General features: G+C 40.5%; 1 protein-coding gene across 1 annotated transcript; it reads left to right on the plus strand.

Moving 5' to 3' along the window:
- The first annotated feature begins 674 nt into the window (after positions 1-674).
- Positions 675-21,183, plus strand: rab3b (RAB3B, member RAS oncogene family). The gene is made up of 4 exons (XM_060940529.1): positions 675-899; positions 3,122-3,240; positions 20,754-20,878; positions 20,999-21,183. Exons 1-4 carry the CDS (start codon positions 675-677, stop codon positions 21,181-21,183), a joined length of 654 nt encoding a protein of 217 aa, XP_060796512.1.
- Positions 21,184-22,927: the final 1,744 nt, after the last annotated feature.

Raw genomic sequence — 22,927 nt, forward strand, 5'->3', positions numbered from 1 at the left:
AATCGATTCACTCGATTTGTTCAAAATATTTCAGACGGAAACGATTCGTCCATAACGGTTCGTCTCTGATCAGTGCGATCAGCCCCCACCGAGAAGGAAGGAAGGAAGGACGGAGGGAAGCAGAAGCAGCGCTCACACACTCGAGGTAGGAGAGCATCACTATCATCTGACTGGGAATTAACCGGCCTGATGTTGTGGGATAAGAAGCGCATGTTTTCTACACGCGTGTCAATCATCTGTGCATGTCATCTGTACATGTCATCGTTCAAGCCGTCGTTAAAGACTCTCTCTCTCTCTCTCTCTCTCTCTCTCTCTTTGTGTGTGTGTGAGCTCTTCATACCTGCTCACTGTTTACCCCTTATTATTTCTAATGTCTTTAATATTCCAAGATATCAGCTTATTAAATCTGTTCATTCATATTTGTAGGTGGCATGCTACCATAAAAATATACTGAGCTTTAAATTACACTTTAAATACCCATCAACCATATCAGGTCATTTGAGAAAGACATGTTGATTGCTGATGAATCGTACTTGACAGACCAAGCCCCAGTCGGTACACCATGATGACCTGTCGAGGCCTTTCCTACCCTGAACCGAAATGGTAGTCTGTAGGAATCATTTTCACAGCTCAGAGCTCCATCTCCACACCTGTCTGGTTCTGTGCATTTACAGATGGCAAAAGCAGATCACCGCTTTGGACAAAGAGATGGCTCCGACCAGAACTTTGACTACATGTTCAAGCTCCTCATTATAGGCAACAGCAGTGTGGGAAAAACCAGCTTTCTGTTCCGATATGCAGACGACTCATTCAGTAACTCGTTTGTCAGCACTGTTGGGATTGACTTCAAAGTAAAAACAGTTTACCGTAATGACAAGAGGGTCAAACTCCAAATCTGGGTGAGTTCATTGGGATCGCATGTTCATGTGTTCATTTCTGGATACCCTTTTGTTGGTGTTTATGAATTTGTTCTCATGACCTATATTCTAACATGGACAGTACATCGATCATTGAGAAAGTTATATTTTTGTCCTGCACAAAAATAACAATACAGTGTGAATTCACACTCTTTGGGTGAACAGATGGTATATAAGTGTAAGTGATAGAATGTCAACCTCAGGACAGATCTTGCATACTGGGCACTTTGGTGCAAGATCTATTCTAAGCACATCGATGCATGCTTTGTCCCCAGCGCCCTTAAGGTGAATCATTTCAGAGTCCTCTGACTTTCAGTGCACATCCCTCTACCAGACTGTGAATGGAAATGGTATTTTATTCAGGAGGAAATGCAAGGCAAAAGCCTCCCTTGCTTGCATCATCAGTGCTGGTCGTCATAGCAGCAGTACAGCAGCACAGGGCAGAATGATGCTCAGAGCCAATTAAAGCTGCTCCTCAGAGTGAGGTGGGGGTGAAGGGTACTGGAGAGTAAACACACGCTTAAGGCTGAAGGCAGTAGCTTCAGTAAATTGCAGTTTGTGGTAAGCAACTTGTAATCAAGGCTGATTAAACAGCTGTAGAGTTCCTGATGTTGGAAAGGATGCACTGAGTTCTGCTGACGATTCTGCAGCTTTTCATGTGATAAAGTACACCCCAAATGAGTCATGTTGTGGTGTTTTTTTGTTTCATTTTGTTTTTTTTTAAATGAAACACGCTTTATACGTTGTCATAGTTTTCCTTATCTGAACCATCTGTGACATGCTCATTGGTGATTTGGACTCATCTGCAAAGCTGATTATTAGATACCAGTAAGCTGACTGTCATTAAATAAGAGTTAATAAGACAAAAATCACAGCTTGTCATGTTTCTGAGAAACCAGAAAGAGCAACGTTCCTTTTTCTGATAATTCTTCCATGTCAGAAACCTTAAAGGCACTGGAGACTCCTTCCATAACTGTTAAATCTTTTCACAGAAGGCTTTACCTTATCTACAATTAGGCAATATGTTATGTTTTTGTTCAACAAGAACACGTTTTTTAAATCATTTAGATTACATAGTAGCACCTATGTTATTTATATCCGGCTTCAGTGGATGTGGAGCACAGCCATGCAAATCACTGTGAATGAGCTGTTACTATAGAAACAATGTGTTATTAATATAAACCTGTGATTTGCCTTGCAGCTGTAATTACTGTCAGAGTTGCTGTTATCAAAAATGAATCACTTTCTGACCAATTAGGTACAAGCATTCAGTAGCGCTGTGGTATAAAGAAAATTAATTAACACATAAAGAGGTATATTACTGTTTGATGCAAACATTTTTAAAGCCATTCTCTACTGATGCTCATAATCAATATATTTGTGTTTAAATCAATCAATAATGAAATTACTGATTCTTCCATACATAATATTTAAGTATAAATGAAGAAGATGGTAATAGTTTCAATTCCTTAATTATCTCATCTCATCTCATTATCTCTAGCCGCTTTATCCTGTTCTACAGGGTCGCAGGCAAGCTGGAGCCTATCCCAGCTGACTACGGGCGAAAGGCGGGGTACACCCTGGACAAGTCGCCAGGTCATCACAGGGCTGACACATAGACACAGACAACCATTCACACTCACATTCACACCTACGGTCAATTTAGAGTCATCAGTTAACCTACAATAACCTGCATGTCTTTGGACTGTGGGGGAAACCGGAGCACCTGGAGGAAACCCACGCGGACACGGGGAGAACATGCAAACTCCACACAGAAAGGCCCTCGTCGGCCACGGGGCTCGAACCCGGACCTTCTTGCTGTGAGGCGACAGCACTAACCACTACACCACTGTGCCGAATTCCTTAATTAGCCATGAAAAAAATGATAATCATAAGCTGGTTTTCAGATGGAGTGAGATTAGGAGACCAGGAGTTACTGCTTATGATACAGATACAGCTACCATTCTTACTGTGACATAAAGACATAATTTATGTCACAAATGATAAAGACCATCAGATAATCAATAATCTTTAATGCATGAGTTGGCCTTTTCATTTCATGACCTTTTCTCTGAACCTTTCGAATGAATTCTGACCCACTATTTCCATCAGCTTTTGAAAGATCATAAATACCTTGCAGCATCACAATTAAACCCTCACAATATACATTACAGATTTAAATGTTTTGTTTTTGTTCTCTGCAGGATACAGCAGGTCAAGAACGTTACAGGACCATCACCACAGCTTACTACAGAGGAGCAATGGGCTTTATTCTCATGTATGACATCACCAATGAGGAGTCATTTAATGCAGTACAGGATTGGTGAGTCTAAATCAGAGGTGTAGTCATTTAAAGCTCTACCATGGTTTCTAGAAGAGTGAATGTCAATCCTGGTTATGGAGTAACAAACAAGCAGTAGCAAGCTCTTCATGAGGCTGTGCTGGAGTATTGGAAATTCTCAGTGTGGCATAAAGGACAGATCAAGAATAGGGTTTGGGAGACACTTGGACAAAGTAATGAATTCTGCACACTTTTCATATATATATATTTCATCTCATTATCTCTAGCCGCTTTATCCTGTTCTACAGGGTCGCAAGCAAGCTGGAGCCTATCCTAGCTGACTACGGGCGAAAGGCGGGGTACACCCTGGACAAGTCGCCAGGTCGTCACAGGGCTGACACATAGACACAGACAACCATTCACACTCACATTCACACCTACGGTCAATTTAGAGTCACCAGTTAACCTAACCTGCATGTCTTTGGACTGTGGGGGAAACCGGAGCACCCGGAGGAAACCCATGCGGACACAGGGAGAACATGCAAACTCTGCACAGAAAGGCCTTCGCCGGCCACGGGGCGGCCACCTTCTTGCTGTGATAACCACTACACCACCGTATATATATATATATATATATATATATATATATATATATATATATATATTAGGGTGCATCAGTTGCCCCCTAAAAATGAAAAGTTCCTCCGATCATGATGCATTTTTGTTTTTATGTTCCTTTTGGTAAGAAAACACACTGGGTGAACTGGGCACCAGGAGCTCAAAGTTATGAAAAAAGCTGCTATTTTATGACTTTTATGACAAAATTTCGATCACTTTTCATGAAACATTATGGCACCTTATAGAGTATAGCAAATATCTTAGATACACATTTTTAGTACATATTCTAAATATATCATCAAGCACAGTTTGAGTTTTAGCTGTTCATTGAATCATTGTTCAACTACTTTTAAACAATACAAATGTATTATGAATCACATTAATGCTTCTCAATCCCTTGCAAAGGTTCTTAACATGATCTCTGGGTCACAAGAAATCAATAAACCCAACATTGTGATTCAAACCTTACGCGAAAACATAAAATAAGCGTTTTTTGGCAAAAAATGAACCTCATGGTGCCACCATTAGACTTTTGAATATGGTCAAAAATTTTACAGGATGTCTTTATTGGTGAAAAGGAACACCCAAACAAAAATGCATCAGATTTTATGAAAGTGAGGGCAACTGATGCACCCTAATATATATCAGGGCTCGAAATTCGCGGTGGTCCGGTCACCCGAAGCGACTTAATTTTTCATTTGGCGGGTAATTCCTGTCACTAGCCAGCCCGGCTGGCTAATTGAAAATAAAAAATATATATGAAGCGAAGATTCAGACACACCATCAACTAAAGCTGCCACATATTAAGCGTGTGCCGTGTCTGTGTTAATTGATTGTGTTTATCGGCAGGACGGAAACTACCGAAGAATTCCGAATCATATCATGTACGAGTCAGGCTGTTGGTTTTTTCACTACATGCATATAACACATCTCGTTGAATATCGCAGTAATCACGTGTAGTATTGGACCAGGTGGGTGGAGCACAGAAGCACGGCAGGCCAGAACTGAGTTCTCAATGAACTATTTATTGCTAGCTTTTCAGCCTTTTATCACTTCCCAGCCGCGCGCGCGCGCGCACACACACACACACACACACACACACACACACACACACACACACACACACACACACATATGTTCTGGTTGGGGAGAGAGAGCTCCCTTTCTCTGCTCTCCTCTCCTTTTAAAGGGGACGGTCACTGGGGAAGATACACAAACAGGTTAATCCCCATCAGGTGCAATAATTCCACCACTTACCTTTTCTGACTCCGCCCTCCATTCACAGACCGACGCTTGGCCACGCCCCCGCTGCCACATCACTTTATCAAATTCAATAGATGTGGCCACATTATCGCCCATTTAAACACGTGTTTTTGTTGTTGTTTACATCTACATCTGCCAAAGCTACGTTGCGATGTGGAATTTTCTGAAAGGTGTACAGAAACCGCCAGAGACGGGGACAAAGCGACCTCGGTCTGAAGAGGAGAAACAACAAAGGACTTATAAGCAAACGTGGGAGCAGGGTAGGCCTTGGCTGCGATACGATTTTTATGGAATAATTAATTTTTTTCAAGTTGATTCCTAGTCAATATGAAGCTCCTAATGCTTTCTCTCTCATTAATGGTTAAATACAGAAAGCATGTTGGACATATTTTGGGTGCTATAGTCTGATAGTAAGTACAACCCCGATTCCAAAAAAGTTGGGACAAAGTACAAATTGTAAATAAAAACGGAATGCAATGATGTGGAAGTTTCAAAATTCCATATTTTATTCAGAATAGAACATAGATGACATATCAAATGTTTAAACTGAGAAAATGTATCATTTAAAGAGAAAAATTAGGTGATTTTAAATTTCATGACAACAACACATCTCAAAAAAGTTGGGACAAGGCCATGTTTCCCACTGTGAGACATCCCCTTTTCTCTTTACAACAGTCTGTAAACGTCTGGGGACTGAGGAGACAAGTTGCTCAAGTTTAGGGATAGGAATGTTAACCCATTCTTGTCTCATGTAGGATTCTAGTTGCTCAACTGTCTTAGGTATTTTTTGTAGTATCTTCCATTTTATGATGCGCTAAATGTTTTCTATGGGTGAAAGATCTGGACTGCAGGCTGGCCAGTTCAGTACCCGGACCCTTCTTCTACGCAGCCATGATGCTGTAATTGATGCAGTATGTGGTTTGGCATTGTCATGTTGGAAAATGCAAGGTCTTCCCCGAAAGAGACGTCGTCTGGATGGGAGCATATGTTGCTCTAGAATCTGGATATACCTTTCAGCATTGATGGTGTCTTTCCAGATGTGTAAGCTGCCCATGCCACACGCACTAATGCAACCCCATACCATCAGAGATGCAGGCTTCTCAACTGAGCGCTGATAACAACTTGGGTCGTCCTTATCCTTTTTAGTCCGAATGGCACGGCCTCCCTGATTTCCATAAAGAACTTCAAATTTTGATTCGTCTGACCACAGAACAGTTTTCCACTTTGCCACAGTGCATTTTAAATGAGCCTTGGCCCAGAGAAGACGTCTGCACTTCTGGATCATGTTTAGATACAGTTTCTTCTTTAAACTATAGAGTTTTAGCTGGCAATGGCAGATGGCACGGTGAATTGTGTTCACAGATAATGTTCTCTGGAAATATTCCTGAGCCCATTTTGTGATTTCCAATACAGAAGCATGCCTGTATGTGATGCAGTGCCGTCTAAGGGCCCGAAGATCACGGGCACCCAGTATGGTTTTCCGGCCTTGACCCTTACGCACAGAGATTCTTCCAGATTCTCTGAATCTTTTGATGATATTATGCACTGTAGATGATGATATGTTCAAACTCTTTGCAATTTTACACTGTCGAACTCCTTTCTGATATTGCTCCACTATTTGTCGGCGCAGAATTAGGGGGATTGGTGATCCTCTTCCCATCTTTACTTCTGAGAGCCGCTGCCACTCCAAGATGCTCTTTTTATACCCAGTCATGTTAATGACCTATTGCCAATTGACCTAACGAGTTGCAATTTGGTCCTCCAGCTGTTCCTTTTTTGTACCTTTAACTTTTCCAGCCTCTTATTGCCCCTGTCCCAACTTTTTTGAGATGTGTTGCTGTCATGAAATTTCAAATGAGCCAATATTTGGCATGAAATTTCAAAATGTCTCACTTTCGACATTTGATATGTTGTCTATGTTCTATTGTGAATACAATATCAGTTTTTGAGATTTGTAAATTATTGCATTCCGTTTTTATTTACAATTTGTACTTTGTCCCAACTTTTTTGGAATCAGGGTTGTATATTTGCTTTCAATACTCATACACCAAGTTGCCAAGTTTTCCAATATATTATTATTTGTTGATATTATATTATGGTGCCCTGTGTTGTTCTCATTTATGTTTTTAACAACAGTATCAAAATACTCAGGTCTTGAAATAAATGCACATTAGTCATGAACAATGGTAACTACTTTCTTTTGCGTTATTTTTGACAGAAGTAAAATTCATACATGAACAAATTTTGGCTAGTTGATTTTCTGTTTGGCTAGTTACTTTGGAAGGTAACTAGTCCGGCTGGCTGGTGAAAAAAAAAGAATTTCGAGCCCTATATATATATATATATATATATATATATATATATATATATATATATATATATATATATATATATATATATAAAATCATACAGTACTGTGCAAAAGTCTCAGGCACATGTAAAGAAATCCTGTAGACCAAAAATGGCTTAAAAATAATGAAATGAAATGCTTCAACATTAAAAAAAATAATATAAACAGCAGTAATCCATAAATAATAAATTACAACCTCGATTCCAAAAAAGTTGGGACAAAGTACAAATTGTAAATAAAAACAGAATGCAATGATGTGGAAGTCTCAAAATTCCATATTTTATTCAGAATAGAACATAGATGACATATCAAATGTTTAAACTGAGAAAATGTATCATTTAAAGAGAAAAATTAGGTGATTTTAAATTTCATGACAACAACACATCTCAAAAAAGTTGGGACAAGGCCATGTTTACCACTGTGAGACATCCCCTTTTCTCTTTACAACAGTCTGTAAACGCCTGGGGACTGAGGAGACAAGTTGCTCAAGTTTAGGGATAGGAATGTTAACCCATTCTTGTCTAATGTAGGATTCTAGTTGCTCAACTGTCTTAGGTCTTTTTTTGTCGTATCTTCCGTTTTATGATGCGCCAAATGTTTTCTATGGGTGAAAGATCTGGACTGCAGCCTGGCCAGTTCGGTACCCGGACCCTTCTTCTACGCAGCCATGATGCTGTAAGTGATGCAGTATGTGGTTTGGCATTGTCATGTTGGAAAATGCAAGGTCTTCCCTGAAAGATACGTCGTCTGGATGGGAGCATATGTTGCTCTAGAACCTGGATATACCTTTCAGCATTGATGGTGTCTTTCCAGATGTGTAAGCTGCCCATGCCACACGCACTAATGGAACCCCATACCATCAGAGATGCAGGCTTCTGAACTGAGCGCTGAAAACAACTTGGGTTGTCCTTCTCCTCTTTAGTCCGAATGACACGGCGTCCCTGATTTCCATAAAGAACTTCAAATTTTGATTCGTCTGACCACAGAACAGTTTTCCACTTTGCCACAGTCCATTTTAAATGAGCCTTGGCCCAGAGAAGACGTCTGCACTTCTGCATCATGTTTAGGTACGGCTTCTTCTTTGAACTATAGAGTTTTAGCTGGCAACGGCAGATGGCACGGTGAATTGTGTTCACAGATAACGTTCTCTGGAAATATTCCTGCGCCCATTTTGTGATTTCCAATACAGAAGCATGCCTGTATATGATGCAGTGCCGTCTAAGGGCCCGAAGATCACGGGCACCCAGTATGGTTTTCCAGCCTTGACCCTTACGCACAGAGATTCTTCCAGATTCTCTGAATCTTTTGATGATATTATGCACTGTAGATGATGATATGTCCAAACTCTTTGCAATTTTACACTGTCGAACTCCTTTCTGATATTGCTCCACTATTTGTCGGCGCAGAATTAGGGGGATTGGTGATCCTCTTCCCATCTTTACTTCTGAGAGCTGCTGCCACTCCAAGATGCTCTTTTTATACCCAGTCATGTTAATGACCTATTGCCAATTGACCTAATGAGTTGCAATTTGGTCCTCCAGCTGTTCCTTTTTTGTACCTTTAACTTTTCCAGCCTCTTATTGCCCCTGTCCCAACTTTTTTGAGATGTGTCGCTGTCATGAAATTTCAAATGAGCCAATATTTGGCATGAAATTTCAAAATGTCTCACTTTCGACATTTGATATGTTGTCTATGTTCTATTGTGAATACAATATAAGTTTTTGAGATTTGTAAATTATTGCATTCTGTTTTTATTTACAATTTGTACTTTGTCCCAACTTTTTTGGAATCGGGGTTGTAAACAAAGTCAATATTTGGTGTGAGATGACCCTTTGGTTTAAAAAAAAAATAGTAGTCTTAGGTACAGTAAGTGCAGTTTTATAAGGAAATGAGCTGTAGGTTTTACTGAGCATCTTACAGAACCAGCCACAGTTCTTCTGGACACTTTGACTGTCATACTTGCTTCTTAATTTTGCAGCAAAACCCAGTAGCCTTCATTATGTTTTCTTTTTAATCTGAAAAGTGGTCTCTTATGTAATATGCTGCTCAGATACAAACATTCTTTTCTGTAACATTTAATTTTCTGAACTCAACTCAGCTTTCAACTTTATTGTCCCCAGAGGGCAATTGGTTTTGCAGCAAGATATCAAAACAGACATAGAAGAACAGAAGACAAAAGACAACAAACCACTAGGGGCACTGAACGCAACAGCCTAAGAAGCAAAAGTGTTCCCCTACTGTCCCCTTTTGGCTGTCATCAACAAATAAACAAAAAGGACAGTATTTATACAACATAACATCATGTAGGCCTACAGAATTCCATGCATGACATTATTCATATTGATAAAAATCCCTAAGTCAAGAAAATAAATAAGATAAATTAGTGAAATAAATTAACTAATTCGGGCAGCACAGTGGTGTAGTGGTTAGCGCTGTCGCCTCACAGCAAGAAGGTCCGGGTTCGAGCCCCGTGGCCGGTGAGGGCCTTTCTGTGTGGAGTTTGCATGTTCTCCCCGTGTCCGCGTGGGTTTCCTCCGGGTGCTCTGGTTTCCCCCACAGTCCAAAGACATGCAGGTTAGGTTAACTGGTGACTCTAAATTGACCGTAGGTGTGAATGTGAGGTGAATGGTTGTCTGTGTCTATGTGTCAGCCCTGTGATGACCTGGAGACTTGTCCAGGGTGTACCCCGCCTTTCGCCCGTAGTCAGCTGGGATAGGCTCCAGCTTGCCTGCGACCCTGTAGAACAGGATAAAGCGGCTAGAGATAATGAGATGAGAAATTAACTAATTCTAAAATACCACAAGGATGATCCATGAGGTTTCTGCTGGAAATGTTGTCAATATATTTGTACTGACCAAAGCAACACAGCTAAGGTCATATACCACATAAAACATTTCCAACTCCCCGGCAACAAAACTATCATAAACAATAGTATTTGGTCACAACCACCTGACAGACCAACCCAAACTAACTCTGTCCCTGATCTGAGTTCAACAGAGAAATGGTACTCGGACCAAATGAGTGTCTGAATCTGTTGGTTTTACAGAAGGGAATCTGAAGCGTGAACCAGAAGGTAATAACTGGAACTCAGAGTGAAGAGGGTGAGCACTGACTGATAAGATGGATTCTGCCTTTTTCAAGACATGTCTATTATACAGGTCTGTGCGGCTGCTTTGCTGGGTACCTATGATTCATACATGTCAACCTTTGGTCAATCAAACCTGTATAACCAACCTCCAAAATCCGTATTTTCCTTATAAAATCCTTATAAGATGCAAATTAAAATAATTTACCTAAAATTTGAATGATAATTAACAACGATATATCCAAGTTACTTTTTATTCAATATTAATAACAATAAACCTTCAGAATGAATACAAAGCTCCAATGTTTGACAAAAACACAAAGTGTCACTCTAATGTTCTGAATTGTACTCCATGACAGCTTTTTTTAGCAGTCTGCACCAATACCTCACTAGGCTGCATGTCACAGCAAGTGTCTGTGTTGATCTTGCCGGAGTGCCCATTCAGAATCTTTTCAGTCGCTATTGAAAGTCGTTCAGGTGGAAATACGCTTTTCAAACAAAATGTTACTTCCCGGTTGGTGGGATTCTCGCAATGCGGCATGCGCATGATCAGAAGTGGAATGAAGTCTCGCTACCACAAGATAACGCGCGATTTCATAAGACTCTTTACTGGCTGTGTGTGCTTTCTGTGGTGTACAGTACATTTGTAAATGTTATGCACTCTTTTATCATCGTGGGAATTGATTATAGCTCTAAATAAATATTGAAGTTTTTTTAAAGAATCCGTATAACTTTATTTGTACGCCTGTATACTACGTTTATTGAATCAAATCTGTATAAAATACGGACATTCCGTATAGGTTGACATGTATGTATGATTTAACCACTGATCTTCACAATTTTGGAGAGTGCAGCTTTGGCCCTGATGCTCAGATTTCATGCTGGAAAATGAACGTTTGGAACTCTAAAATGTTTTTTGTACTGACTTGATAATGTAGAAGTCATAAAATAGAAATCTATAACACAGTTTGTGTGAAAAAAAGTAGGGTGCCTAAGACTTTCGCACAGTACTGTGTGTGTGTGTGTATGAGTGGAGATATATAGGCTAGCACTGTCACCTCACAGCAAGAAGGTCCTGGATTCGAGCCCAGCGGCCGATGGGGGCTTTTCTATGTGGAGTTTGCATGTTCTCCCCGTGTCTGTGTGGGTTTCCTCCGGGTGCTCCGGTTTCCCTCACAGTCCAAAGACATGCAGTTAGGCTAATTGGTGGCTCTAAACTGACCGTAGGTGTGAATGTGAGTGTGAATGGTTGTTTGTTTCTGTGTCAGCCCTGCGTTAACCTGGCGACTTGTCCAGGGTGTACCCCGCCTCTCGCCTATAGTCAGCTGGGATAGGGTCCAGCTTGCCTGCACAGGCTAAGCGGCTACAGATAATGGATGGGTGTATTACCAAGTGACAGTAACATCAGGAAAAAGGAACTTGAGAAGCTCGAGAAGTATCAAGCGCTGAAAGAAGAGCTAGAAAAGATGTGGAAGATGAAGACAACAATCGTCCCCATGATGATAGAAGCCTTCGGTGCAGTGGCTCTAACAGATCCCAGGAACAATGTCCGAGATCTCTGTCCAGAAAAGCGCAGTCCAAGGAACAGCTAAGATATTTCACAGGACCCTCAAACTCCCAAGCCTCTGGTAGAGGACCTGAGCTGTGTGTGTGTGTGTGTGTGTGTGTGTGTGTGTGTGTGTGTGTGTGTGTGTGTGTGTGTAAACATAAATGTGTATAAATTTACATAGTATAAATGTGCTGTAACTTTGCTATCAGACATTTTTGACTGCGCAAGAATTTGCACAAGCATGTAAAATCACACACAGCCACAGCATTGCATACACAGTGGGGTCAAAAACTCTTGAGACCACTAGTGAAAATGCTTTTATTTTGTATTATTTTCTAATTTAATACAAAATATTTTATTCAAAATTTTATTTTCAGCAACAAAGTGAGAAGTAAAATCTTCTAATTTTTTTTACATGAATTACAGAATGTCTTAGTATTTGGTACATACTCCCTTTTGCTTTAATGACAAAGTGCATGTTAGCTGGCATGGATACCACAAGTTTGTGTAAAACCAGATGATCTATGTTAGATCAAATCCATCAGCATATCATCTGAACACATGTTGGAAGGAAAGGAAGGAATAAGGCTCAAGGAAAATGTGACATTTTGTTCAAAGGAATTAACATGGGTTGGGTTTCCCAAAAGCCTCTTAATGCTAAGAGCGTCTTAACTAGGAGAGAGAGTGTTCATTGTGCTGCTCGCGCTACCATTTAGCGATGAACTTTGTGCTGCGATGCTTTTGAAAAACCCAGCCATGGTCAGTATCAACAAATTTGCTTACATTTAAATAGGGACCTGGAAGTAGGGCAGAATCTTGAATATGAAATATTTAGGATATTGACAATTTCGACCTGGCGACTTGTCCAGGGTGTACCCCGCCTTTCGCCCGTAGTCAGCTGGGATAGGCTCCAGCTTGCCTGCGACCCTGTAGAACAGGATAAAGCAGCTAGAGATAATGAGATTAGATGAGATTTGACAATTTCTTTTCTTTGTTTTTTTTTAACAAACAAAACTACAAACAGGAACAGAGGAAATAACCACTACCATGAATAGTTATATTAAGTGCTAGTACACTGGGATGCTATCAACACTCATCATAAGGCCTGCTCTTTTGCTAAAATGGTGTTAGTATGGATTAAGATTCTTGCCGCACTCTTAGAAAGGATGTGTTAAAACTGACACAAACTGTATTAAATTCTTACACATCAATGGTTGGGTTTTGGTACAATGCTTGTTGTGTTAATTTTGAAACATTCGCTGTTATTGATTTTAACACAGTGAATGTGTCAGGAAAGTTAACACGAAGATATGTGAATGTGTAATCTCATCTCATCTCATTATCTCTAGCCGCTTTATCCTTCTACAGGGTCGCAGGCAAGCTGGAGCCTATCCCAGCTGACTACGGGCGAAAGGCGGGGTACACCCTGGACAAGTCGCCAGGTCATCACAGGGCCGACACATAGACACAGACAACCATTCACACTCACATTCACACCTACGGTCAATTTAGAGTCACCAGTTAACCTAACCTGCATGTCTTTGGACTGTGGGGGAAACCGGAGCACCCGGAGGAAACCCACGCGGACACGGGGAAAACATGCAAACTCCACACAGAAAGGCCCTCGCCAGCCCCGGGGCTCGAACCCAGGACCTTCTTGCTGTGAGGCGACAGCGCTAACCACTACGCCACCGTGCCGCCTGAATGTGTAATATTAACACATTATGTGCTATGTAAAGCAAATCAGTGTCCACACATTGTCCTGAATGCTGTGAACAAATACACAGGTTGCGTTTATTTTAAAACTCCACATAACTATGTGGAAAACAGCTGATGTATTAACACAGAATGTATAAACTCGACTGCTACACATAATGTGTGTAATTTTTCAACACATTTCTTCTAAGAGTGCAGGCTGATAGCAGAGTCTGTCTTCGAAATGTTTAGTTAGAAGTGATGGTAATTTATCCAGGCTCAGACATGCGTAAGGTTAAGGCATCCTCCAGAGGGAAGGGTAATTACAGCTGAGTATCATCTGTATAGTCGTGATAAGACAAGGCGTGAAATATGATTTCTACCAGACTGGTGTACAGTGAGCTGGTGTACACTTGTCCCTCGTAGAAACTGATATGTGCAACTTGGGCTCTTTTTCACTCCACCTGTGATACCTGGATCTTCCTGAGTAGCAGAACTCCTATCTGAGTGCAGATACTGTGTTGCCAAGTTTGGAGAGAGTAGAAAGGATGAAAAGCTGCAGACTGAAACACCAGTATAAGAACCAAGGCTCTTACAGGGAGGGGGTCAGCAACTGTAAACAGGTCAATTATGGTGGAATGGTCTGTCTAGAAACAATACAGGTGGAATCTAACAACTCATTCTATGAGAGGAAAGAAGACTGATTGAAGACAGTATGTATTCAGTACTTCATCAGTGTTTATGATTAAATGGATAAATAGCTTTGGACAGCATCGTGTTTTAAAGATGGTATGCTGAGGTGTGTAGAATATGCATCTATATTTACAACCCTGATTCCAAAAAAGTTGGGACAAAGTACAAATTGTAAATAAAAATGGAATGCAATGATGTGGAAGTCTCAAAATTCCATATTTTATTCAGAATAGAACATAGATGACATATCAAATGTTTAAACTGAGAAAATGTATCATTTAAAGAGAAAAATTAGGTGATTTTAAATTTCATGACAACAACACATCTCAAAAAAGTTGGGACAAGGCCATGTTTACCACTGTGAGACATCCCCTTTTCTCTTTACAACAGTCTGTAAACGTCTGGGGACTGAGGAGACAAGTTGCTCAAGTTTAGGGATAGGAATGTTAACCCATTCTTGTCTAATGTAGGATTCTAGTTGCTCAACTGTCTTAGGTCTTTTTTGTCATATCTTCCGTTTTATGATGCGCCAAATGTTTTCTATGGGTGAAAGATCTGGACTGCAGGCTGGCCAGCTCAGTACCCGGACCCTTCTTCTACGCAGCCATGATGCTGTAATTGATGCAGTATGTGGTTTGGCATTGTCATGTTGGAAAATGCAAGGTCTTTCCTGAAAGAGACGTCGTCTGGATGGGAGCATATTAGGGCTGTAACGATATGCGAATCGAAATCGCGATACGCAGAGCCACGATCCGTATCGCGATACAAGAAGGCAGAATCGCGGTACACCCTTTCAAACTTCTCCTCAGCCCAAAAACAGAGGCGCTTCCAAACTTCAATTTATGAATACTTTACTTTTTATTTAAATTACATTTTAAACTTACTTAAATTACTTTTTTTTAATATCTATTAGTAAGTCGTTTTTTCGCCGACCTGCGACAATCTTCTGCGAGTCACGCAACGTCCACACTCGCCACTGGCAGAGCATTCATTTCTTTTAAGCGGTCGCCATTCTGGTTGCGACGCGGGGAGCGAATCTGTAAACAAGCAGCTCATTGGCTGGCTAGGTGTGCCACAAGCCACTTGACTGGAAAGGCATGCAGTGTTACCAGATTGGGTGGGTTTAGGTGCTTTTTGGCTGGTTTTGAACATATTTTGGGGTGGAAAACGTTAGCAATATCTGGCAACACTGAAGGCATGTCTGCTTGGGCGGAAGCCTTCTGCGGCAGTTACATTTTGACACGCGAGCAATGTTTCACCATAAAAATTCCGTAATTTCCATCTGTTTTCCGCGATCACAGAAAATCATTGGCCCTATGAGAGTGAGACAGTGAGAGAGCCGCCGCCCCCCCCCCCCCCCCCCCCCCAAAAAAAAAAATCTTAACGGATTTACACGATTTGGAAAAATGACTTTTTCAGAACCGAAAAAAACAGAGCTGCCGGCTCAACAGTATTATTTTGAGAAATAAAACAGTCTTTGGATATACATTTGTTCATTTTTGCATACATATTACTCATTCTCTGCAGTGGTCTGAATTATTTGTTATTAAATAGTTAATGTAAGTAAGTAAATGTTAATAAGTCAAATTTACTACTTTAAAAAAACATTTAAAAAAAAATCGTGGGCGTATCGAATCGTGGGTCAAAAATCGCGATACGAATCGAATCGTGAGTTGGGTGTATCGTTACAGCCCTAGAGCATATGTTGCTCTAGAACCTGGATATACCTTTCAGCATTGATGGTGTCTTTCCAGATGTGTAAGCTGCCCATGCCACACGCACTAATGCAACCCCATACCATCAGAGATGCAGGCTTCTGAACTGAGCGCTGAGAACAACTTGGGTCGTCCTTCTCCTCTTTAGTCCGAATGACACGGCGTCCCTGATTTCCATAAAGAACTTCAAATTTTGATTCGTCTGACCACAGAACAGTTTTCCACTTTGCCACAGTCCATTTTAAATGAGCCTTGGCCCAGAGAAGACGTCTGTGCTTCTGGATCATGTTTAGATACGGCTTCTTCTTTCAACTATAGCGTTTTAGCTGGCAACGGCAGGTGGCACGGTGAATTGTGTTCACAGATAATGTTCTCTGGAAATATTCCTGAGCCCATTTTGTGATTTTCCAAGACAGAAGCATGCCTGTATGTGATGCAGTGCCGTCTAAGGGCCCGAAGATCACGGGCACCCAGTATGGTTTTCCGGCCTTGACCCTTACACACAGAGATTCTTCCAGATTCTCTGAATCTTTTGATGATATTATGCACTGTAGATGATGATATGTTCAAACTCTTTGCAATTTTACACTGTTGAACTCCTTTCTTATATTGCTCCACTATTTGTCGGCACAGAATTAGGGGGATTGGTGATCCTCTTCCCATCTTTACTTCTGAGAGCCGCTGCCACTCCAAGATGCTCTTTTTATACCCAGTCATGTTAATGACCTATTGCCAATTGACCTAATGAGTTGCAATTTGGTCCTCCAGCTGTTCCTTTTTTGTACCTTTAACTTTTCCAGCCTCTTATTGCCCCTGTCTCAACTTTTTTGAGATGTGTTGCTGTCATGAAATTTCAAATGAGCCAATATTTGGCATGAAATTTCAAAATGTCTCACTTTCGACATTTGATATGTTGTCTATGTTCTATTGTGAATACAATATCAGTTTTTGAGATTTGTAAATTATTGCATTCCGTTTTTATTTACAATTTGTACTTTGCCCCAACTTTTTTGGAATCGGGGTTGTATCACATATTCAATCATATTAGTTACCAGAGGTGGACAAAGCACCCAATTTCATTACTTTAGTCAAAGTACAGCTCCCACTGGTCAAATGTTATTCCGATACAAGTGAAAGTTGTACAGTCAAATTTTTACTTAAGTTAAAGTACTGAAGTACTTGCTTTTAAAAATACTTAAGTATTAAAAGTACATTTTCTGTCAACGCATCGTTGTATTATTGCCACAATGCTTACAAAACCTAATGCCGTTACCAAAGACAGAAATGTGAATTCACAAAATGAACACATGCTGTGCCATCATGGTGGTTTAATGTTAAGCTAGCTAGCCACTGAAACTCCACCTGGCATGCTCTTTTCAAGCTCAAAATCATATTGGGTAGCTAACGTTACTAGAAAAGAAAGATTTCTACATTCTGTTTATTTGGCAGGATTATGCTAAAACTTATTTCTGAAAGGACTTCAGATAAGTTAACATTATTCATGTTAGCATAACTCCATTTTTACATGCTAACAGTGTCCAAGTTAACTAGCTATGTTTAAACATTAGCCGTGGACAAGGCTACGGCAACTTGGCAGGCAAATCCATAGAAAGTCATTTGACTAACCAGATTGTATAGCTATTGCAACGTTATCGCTAGCTCTAAAAGCACAGACAATGTCACTGCAAGCTTTCTCTTGGAATAAAACGCTTATATACCTCAATATGCTTCCGCAGGTTGGACGGCGAGTTTTTGTGGGCTGTGATGTGGTTCATTTTAGATAAATAAAGCAAACATTTGAAACGAAACGAATTTTTAATCCTTTTAGGAAACTAAAAAAACATGGGTTCTAGGTACAGTATGGCCATGGGTGTGTCTCCGTTCCCCAGAAGAACCTCCTCGTTTCATTCTGCCATCAACTGATCGTATTAAATAATGCTGCCAAGAAATAATTGAACTTGATTTTATACAGTCTGTGGACGTGACATGACCCTAGTGATTACTGATAGGCTGTCTCAGTGTCACCTGCAAAAAAAACAATCCCAATTTAGAAAAGAACAAAACATTCACTTTGAAAGCCGCTTCATAGTAATGAGTAACAAGGACCTTGATAGAAATGTAGTGAAGTAAAAAGTACGATATTTGCCTTTCAAGTGTAGTGAAGTTAAAGTCATAAGTTTCCAAAAAAAAAATAATACTCAAGTGAAGTACAGATACTCAAAAAGCGTACTTAAGTACAGTACTCAAGTAAATGTACTTTGTTACTGTCCACTTTTGTTAAGCCAGTATCTCACTGGGCTGTGACAGACTGCGACTAGTTGGAGACACAACAATTGCGATAAAATATGCGAATTAGCGACAATTTTCACTTGGAATCACACTGAATTGATATTCACATATTTTATCGCAGTTGTTGTGTCTCCAGCTAGTCGCAGGCTCTCGCAGTCCGGCTTTCCCTCGGCAGGCAGGAAAGTAGAGAAAGCCTCACGGAAACTGACTTGAGAAGGGTTCGCGAAGGCTTTGCGACACCAGTGACGCATTTGCGGCTATTTTGAGAGAAATTTTGTCGCACAAATTTTTTGAACATGTTCAAAATTTCAGCAATGAAGGAGCAACACTTTGAGACTCGTGAGGAAATTGAGAAGCCCCGCGAATGTTTCAAGACACTTTTGAAACTCTCTCGCGAATGAAGTTCGCAATTTGTCACAAACTGTTGCAGCCCAGTGAGATACTAGCTTTAATTACAGACCATGAAAGTATGGTGATGTGATGGTGGGTGATATGACAAAATATTATATCACAATATTTGAAGGCATTTCTATGATACACAAATATGTCTCATGATATTTACACTGATCAGCCATAACATTATATCCACTGCCTAATATTGTGTAGATCCCCCTTGTACTGGCAAAACAGCTCTGACCCTTTGAGGCATGGACTCCACAAGACCTCCTAAGGTGTGCTGTGGTATATGACAGAAAGACATTAGTTGAAGTCTCTTGAATTCCTGTAGGCTACGAATTGAGGCCTCCATGAATCTAACTTGTTTGTCCAGTACATCCCACAGATGCTCAATCGTACTGAGATCTGGGGAATTTGGAGGACAAGTCAACACCTTGAGCACTTTGTCATGTTCCTTAAAACATTCCTGAACAATTTTTGCAATGTGGCAGAGTACATTATCCTGCTGAAAAAGGCTTCTGCCATTAGGGGATACTGTTACCATGAAGGGGTGTATTTGGTCTGCAAAAACGTTTAGATAGGTGGTACATGTCAAAGTAACATCTACATGAATGTCAGAACCAAAGGTTTCCCAGTAGAACATTGCCCCAGGCATCACACTGCCTCCACTGGGTTGCCTTTTTCACATTGTGCATCCTGCATCCTGGTGCCATCTCTTCCCCAGATAAGTCACACACACACACACACACACACACACACACACACACACACACACACACACACACACACACACACACAGACAGCCATCTCCATAGTGTAAAATAAAACATTATTCATCAGACCAGGCCACCTTCTTTCATTGCTCCATGGTCCAGTTCTGATGTTCATGTATCTATTGTAGGCACTTTTGGCGATGGACCAGGGTCAGCATGGGCACTCTGACCGGTTTGCAGTTACGTAGCTCCATACACAGCAAGCTGCGTGCGCTGTGTATTCTGACACCTTTCTATCATAGCCAGCATTAACTTTTTCATCAATTTGTGCTACAGTAGCTCTTCTGTGGGATTGGACTAGACGGACAAGCCTTCACTCCTTACACATATCAGTGAGCCTTGGGCGCCTATGACCCTGTCGCTGGTTCACTGGTTGACTTTCCTTGGACCACTTTTGGTAGGTACTAACCACTGCATACCTTGAACATCCCACAAGACCTGCCTTTTTGGAGATGCTCAAACCCAGTCATCTAGCCATCACAATTTGGCCCTTGTCAAAGTCCCTCAGATCCTTACACTTGCCCATTTTTCCTGCTTCCAGCAAATCAAGTTTGAGAACTGTTCTCAACTAAATAACTCTAAACAACTGCCAATACCAAGATCAGGTCAAACAATTGTATGCAAGTTATTCTGAGGTGTAGTCACTTTGCCAAGCCACTTTGCTTCAAGAAGACTGTTCACCTGCTGCGTAATATCCCACCTCTTGACAGGTGCCACTGTAACGAGATAATCAATGTTATTCACCTCACCTGTCAGTAGTTTGAATGTCATGGCTGATTGGTGTAGGTTTTCTAATAAGGTTGCATTTTAAAATTACAGTGTGTTAAAAAAATATTATTTAATGTTTACAATTTATTTTAGTCATAATAAATCAGTAAAATAAAATAAAAAACCACTGAAAATCATAACCATCAAATCAGCCATTTCCATTTCCATAAACAGTTACAGATTTTGTAACTCTTATTTTTAAAAAAACCCCAAATATAATAGATATCCTGATACCCACAATATCTCAGAAAAGCATTGTGACCTAATTTATCACAATATCTATATTATAACATCAAATCACCCAGTACTATGCTGATGCAATTTAAATCACTCACTAAACCATAAGTGTTTCTTGTTTCAGGGCAACCCAGATTAAGACCTACTCTTGGGACAATGCTCAGGTTATTTTAGTGGGAAATAAATGTGACATGGCTGATGAGAGAGTGATACCTGTGGAGAAAGGCAAGCACTTGGCTGATCAACTAGGTGAGTAGGACAAAGAAGCCACTTTAAAAATGCTTTAACACTGACATATTTAAACTTAAGTTCAAATTATACAGTTCAGTATGATCTGGTTATTATATAATATAATGCGATTTTCTTCAGGCTTTGAGTACTATGAGGCAAGCGCCAAGGAGAACATCAACGTTAAGCAGGTGTTTGAGCGCCTGGTGGACATCATCTGTGTGAAGATGTCTGAGCGAGTGGACACAGACCCGTCCATGGTCAGTGGAGCCAAGACCACTCGGCTTAGTGATAAGCCGACGCAGCTACCTCAGAATTGCTGCTGATTTAACCTGTTCACTTCCGTTGCTGCTGTCACGTGCTAGACTATTGTGCTAATCCTATCTTTTCATCTGCTTTCCATTTCCATCAACATAGACTTTTTTTTTATTCCTTACATGTAGTAGTGTTCCATACAGTATGTAGTTTACTGTTATTGCTATACCGTCACTTTAAACACACCTCCAACTAAGGGTCAGAGTGAGGTCAAAGCAGGGACTCCAGCAAAGCACAAAAAAGCACATACTCACTGCCAGACACAGATATCTCATATAAGTTAATCAGACCTCAACAGGTGTATTATTCAAGCATAATCGTTACTTTAAAAATCACCAAACACAATCTCTCTGCTTCTTTTCCTCAACTGTTGCTCAGTGAAAGAGCACAAATGTGACCTAAACTCAGACAACTGCAGAGTGGCCATAGCAGTTATATATTATGCACAATAATGGTCTGTTGTTTCAGGGTGGTTTTGATGTTCTGGGGTTTTTTTTTGTTTTTGTTTTTTAACTCGGCAGAACCACAGGCTGGTCGGTTCTTATAAAGTTATTTCACTGCCAAAAGTCAAGAGCACAGTAGTTTTGATCAGTCATCAAGATTCCTTTCATTCTTTCTCATACTTATTTTGCTGCCATACAAAAATAGATGCCCAGACTCAAACCTGTCCTGCTTGGCTGAGTGGGGCAACAAAGAAGCGCTAACCCTACCGTCAAGAGATTGTGAGTTTGCATCTATGTACAATGTCGCAGCCATCCAGGGTCAGGAGTATAACAGACCATAAATGACCTTCTCGTTATCAGTTGTGGGTATCTCTGAGCTCATGTATGCAGAAAAGGGCAGATATCACTTTCCTCTAACTGTTCTGCTGCCATATGACAGAGTAGCAGTTTGAAAAAAATGTAATGGCTACATATATCTCATAGGAAGTACATTCAAGTCTTCACCCTCATTGTGTAAATATATAAAAAAAATGGGGAAAAAAGAAATCTCATTTGGAAAATATGAAATAATCTCATCCTGCTCACTCTCAAACATTATTACTCTCACATGGTCAGATTTTCTTTCCACTGTACATCATTTTTGTGCCTGTAAACATTTCTAATCTAATCAGTCAGGCACCACCCAAACTGATGATCACATCATCAGCTTTTCTTTGGCTAGTCAGACACAAGGTACACCACCACTCTTGCCGGAGCAGTTGGGGGTTAGGTGCCTTGCTCAAGGGCACTTCAGCCAGTCCTACTGCTCCAGGGAATCGAACCAGCAACCTTTTGGTCCCAAAGCTGCTTCTCTAACCATTAGGCCATAGCTTCCCCTTATAAATGTAAACATTTAATGGCTCTTAATATTGATAATTGACCACTCGAACTGCCTGTCATCAGCAATATGGTGTCAGAATAGAAGGCACTAATCTTGATTTTCTCCTACTACTAAAAATGTAGGAAAGGTCATCAGCTAAAACCCATTCTGGTTGGCTGATGACTTTCGGCGGTGTCGTTACACTAAAGTATGAAAAAAGAAACATGAACGGGTGATCACAAAAAGTATAAGTGGGCCAGATGAATTTAACTTGTACATGTACACATGTACAAGTATGAGAATCAAAGTAACCTGCATAATCACTATATATCCTGTTAACGGCTACAAAAGCTAATGCGCTCTCCATTTTTGGCAATAAAATAACACCATAGGTTCCTTTGAATACCTATAATGGGCACAATATAATGTGTGTTTTTGGACATACAAAGCACT

This window comes from Neoarius graeffei, chromosome 15 (assembly GCF_027579695.1).
Source record: "Neoarius graeffei isolate fNeoGra1 chromosome 15, fNeoGra1.pri, whole genome shotgun sequence".
Taxonomy (NCBI): Eukaryota; Metazoa; Chordata; class Actinopteri; order Siluriformes; family Ariidae; genus Neoarius; species Neoarius graeffei.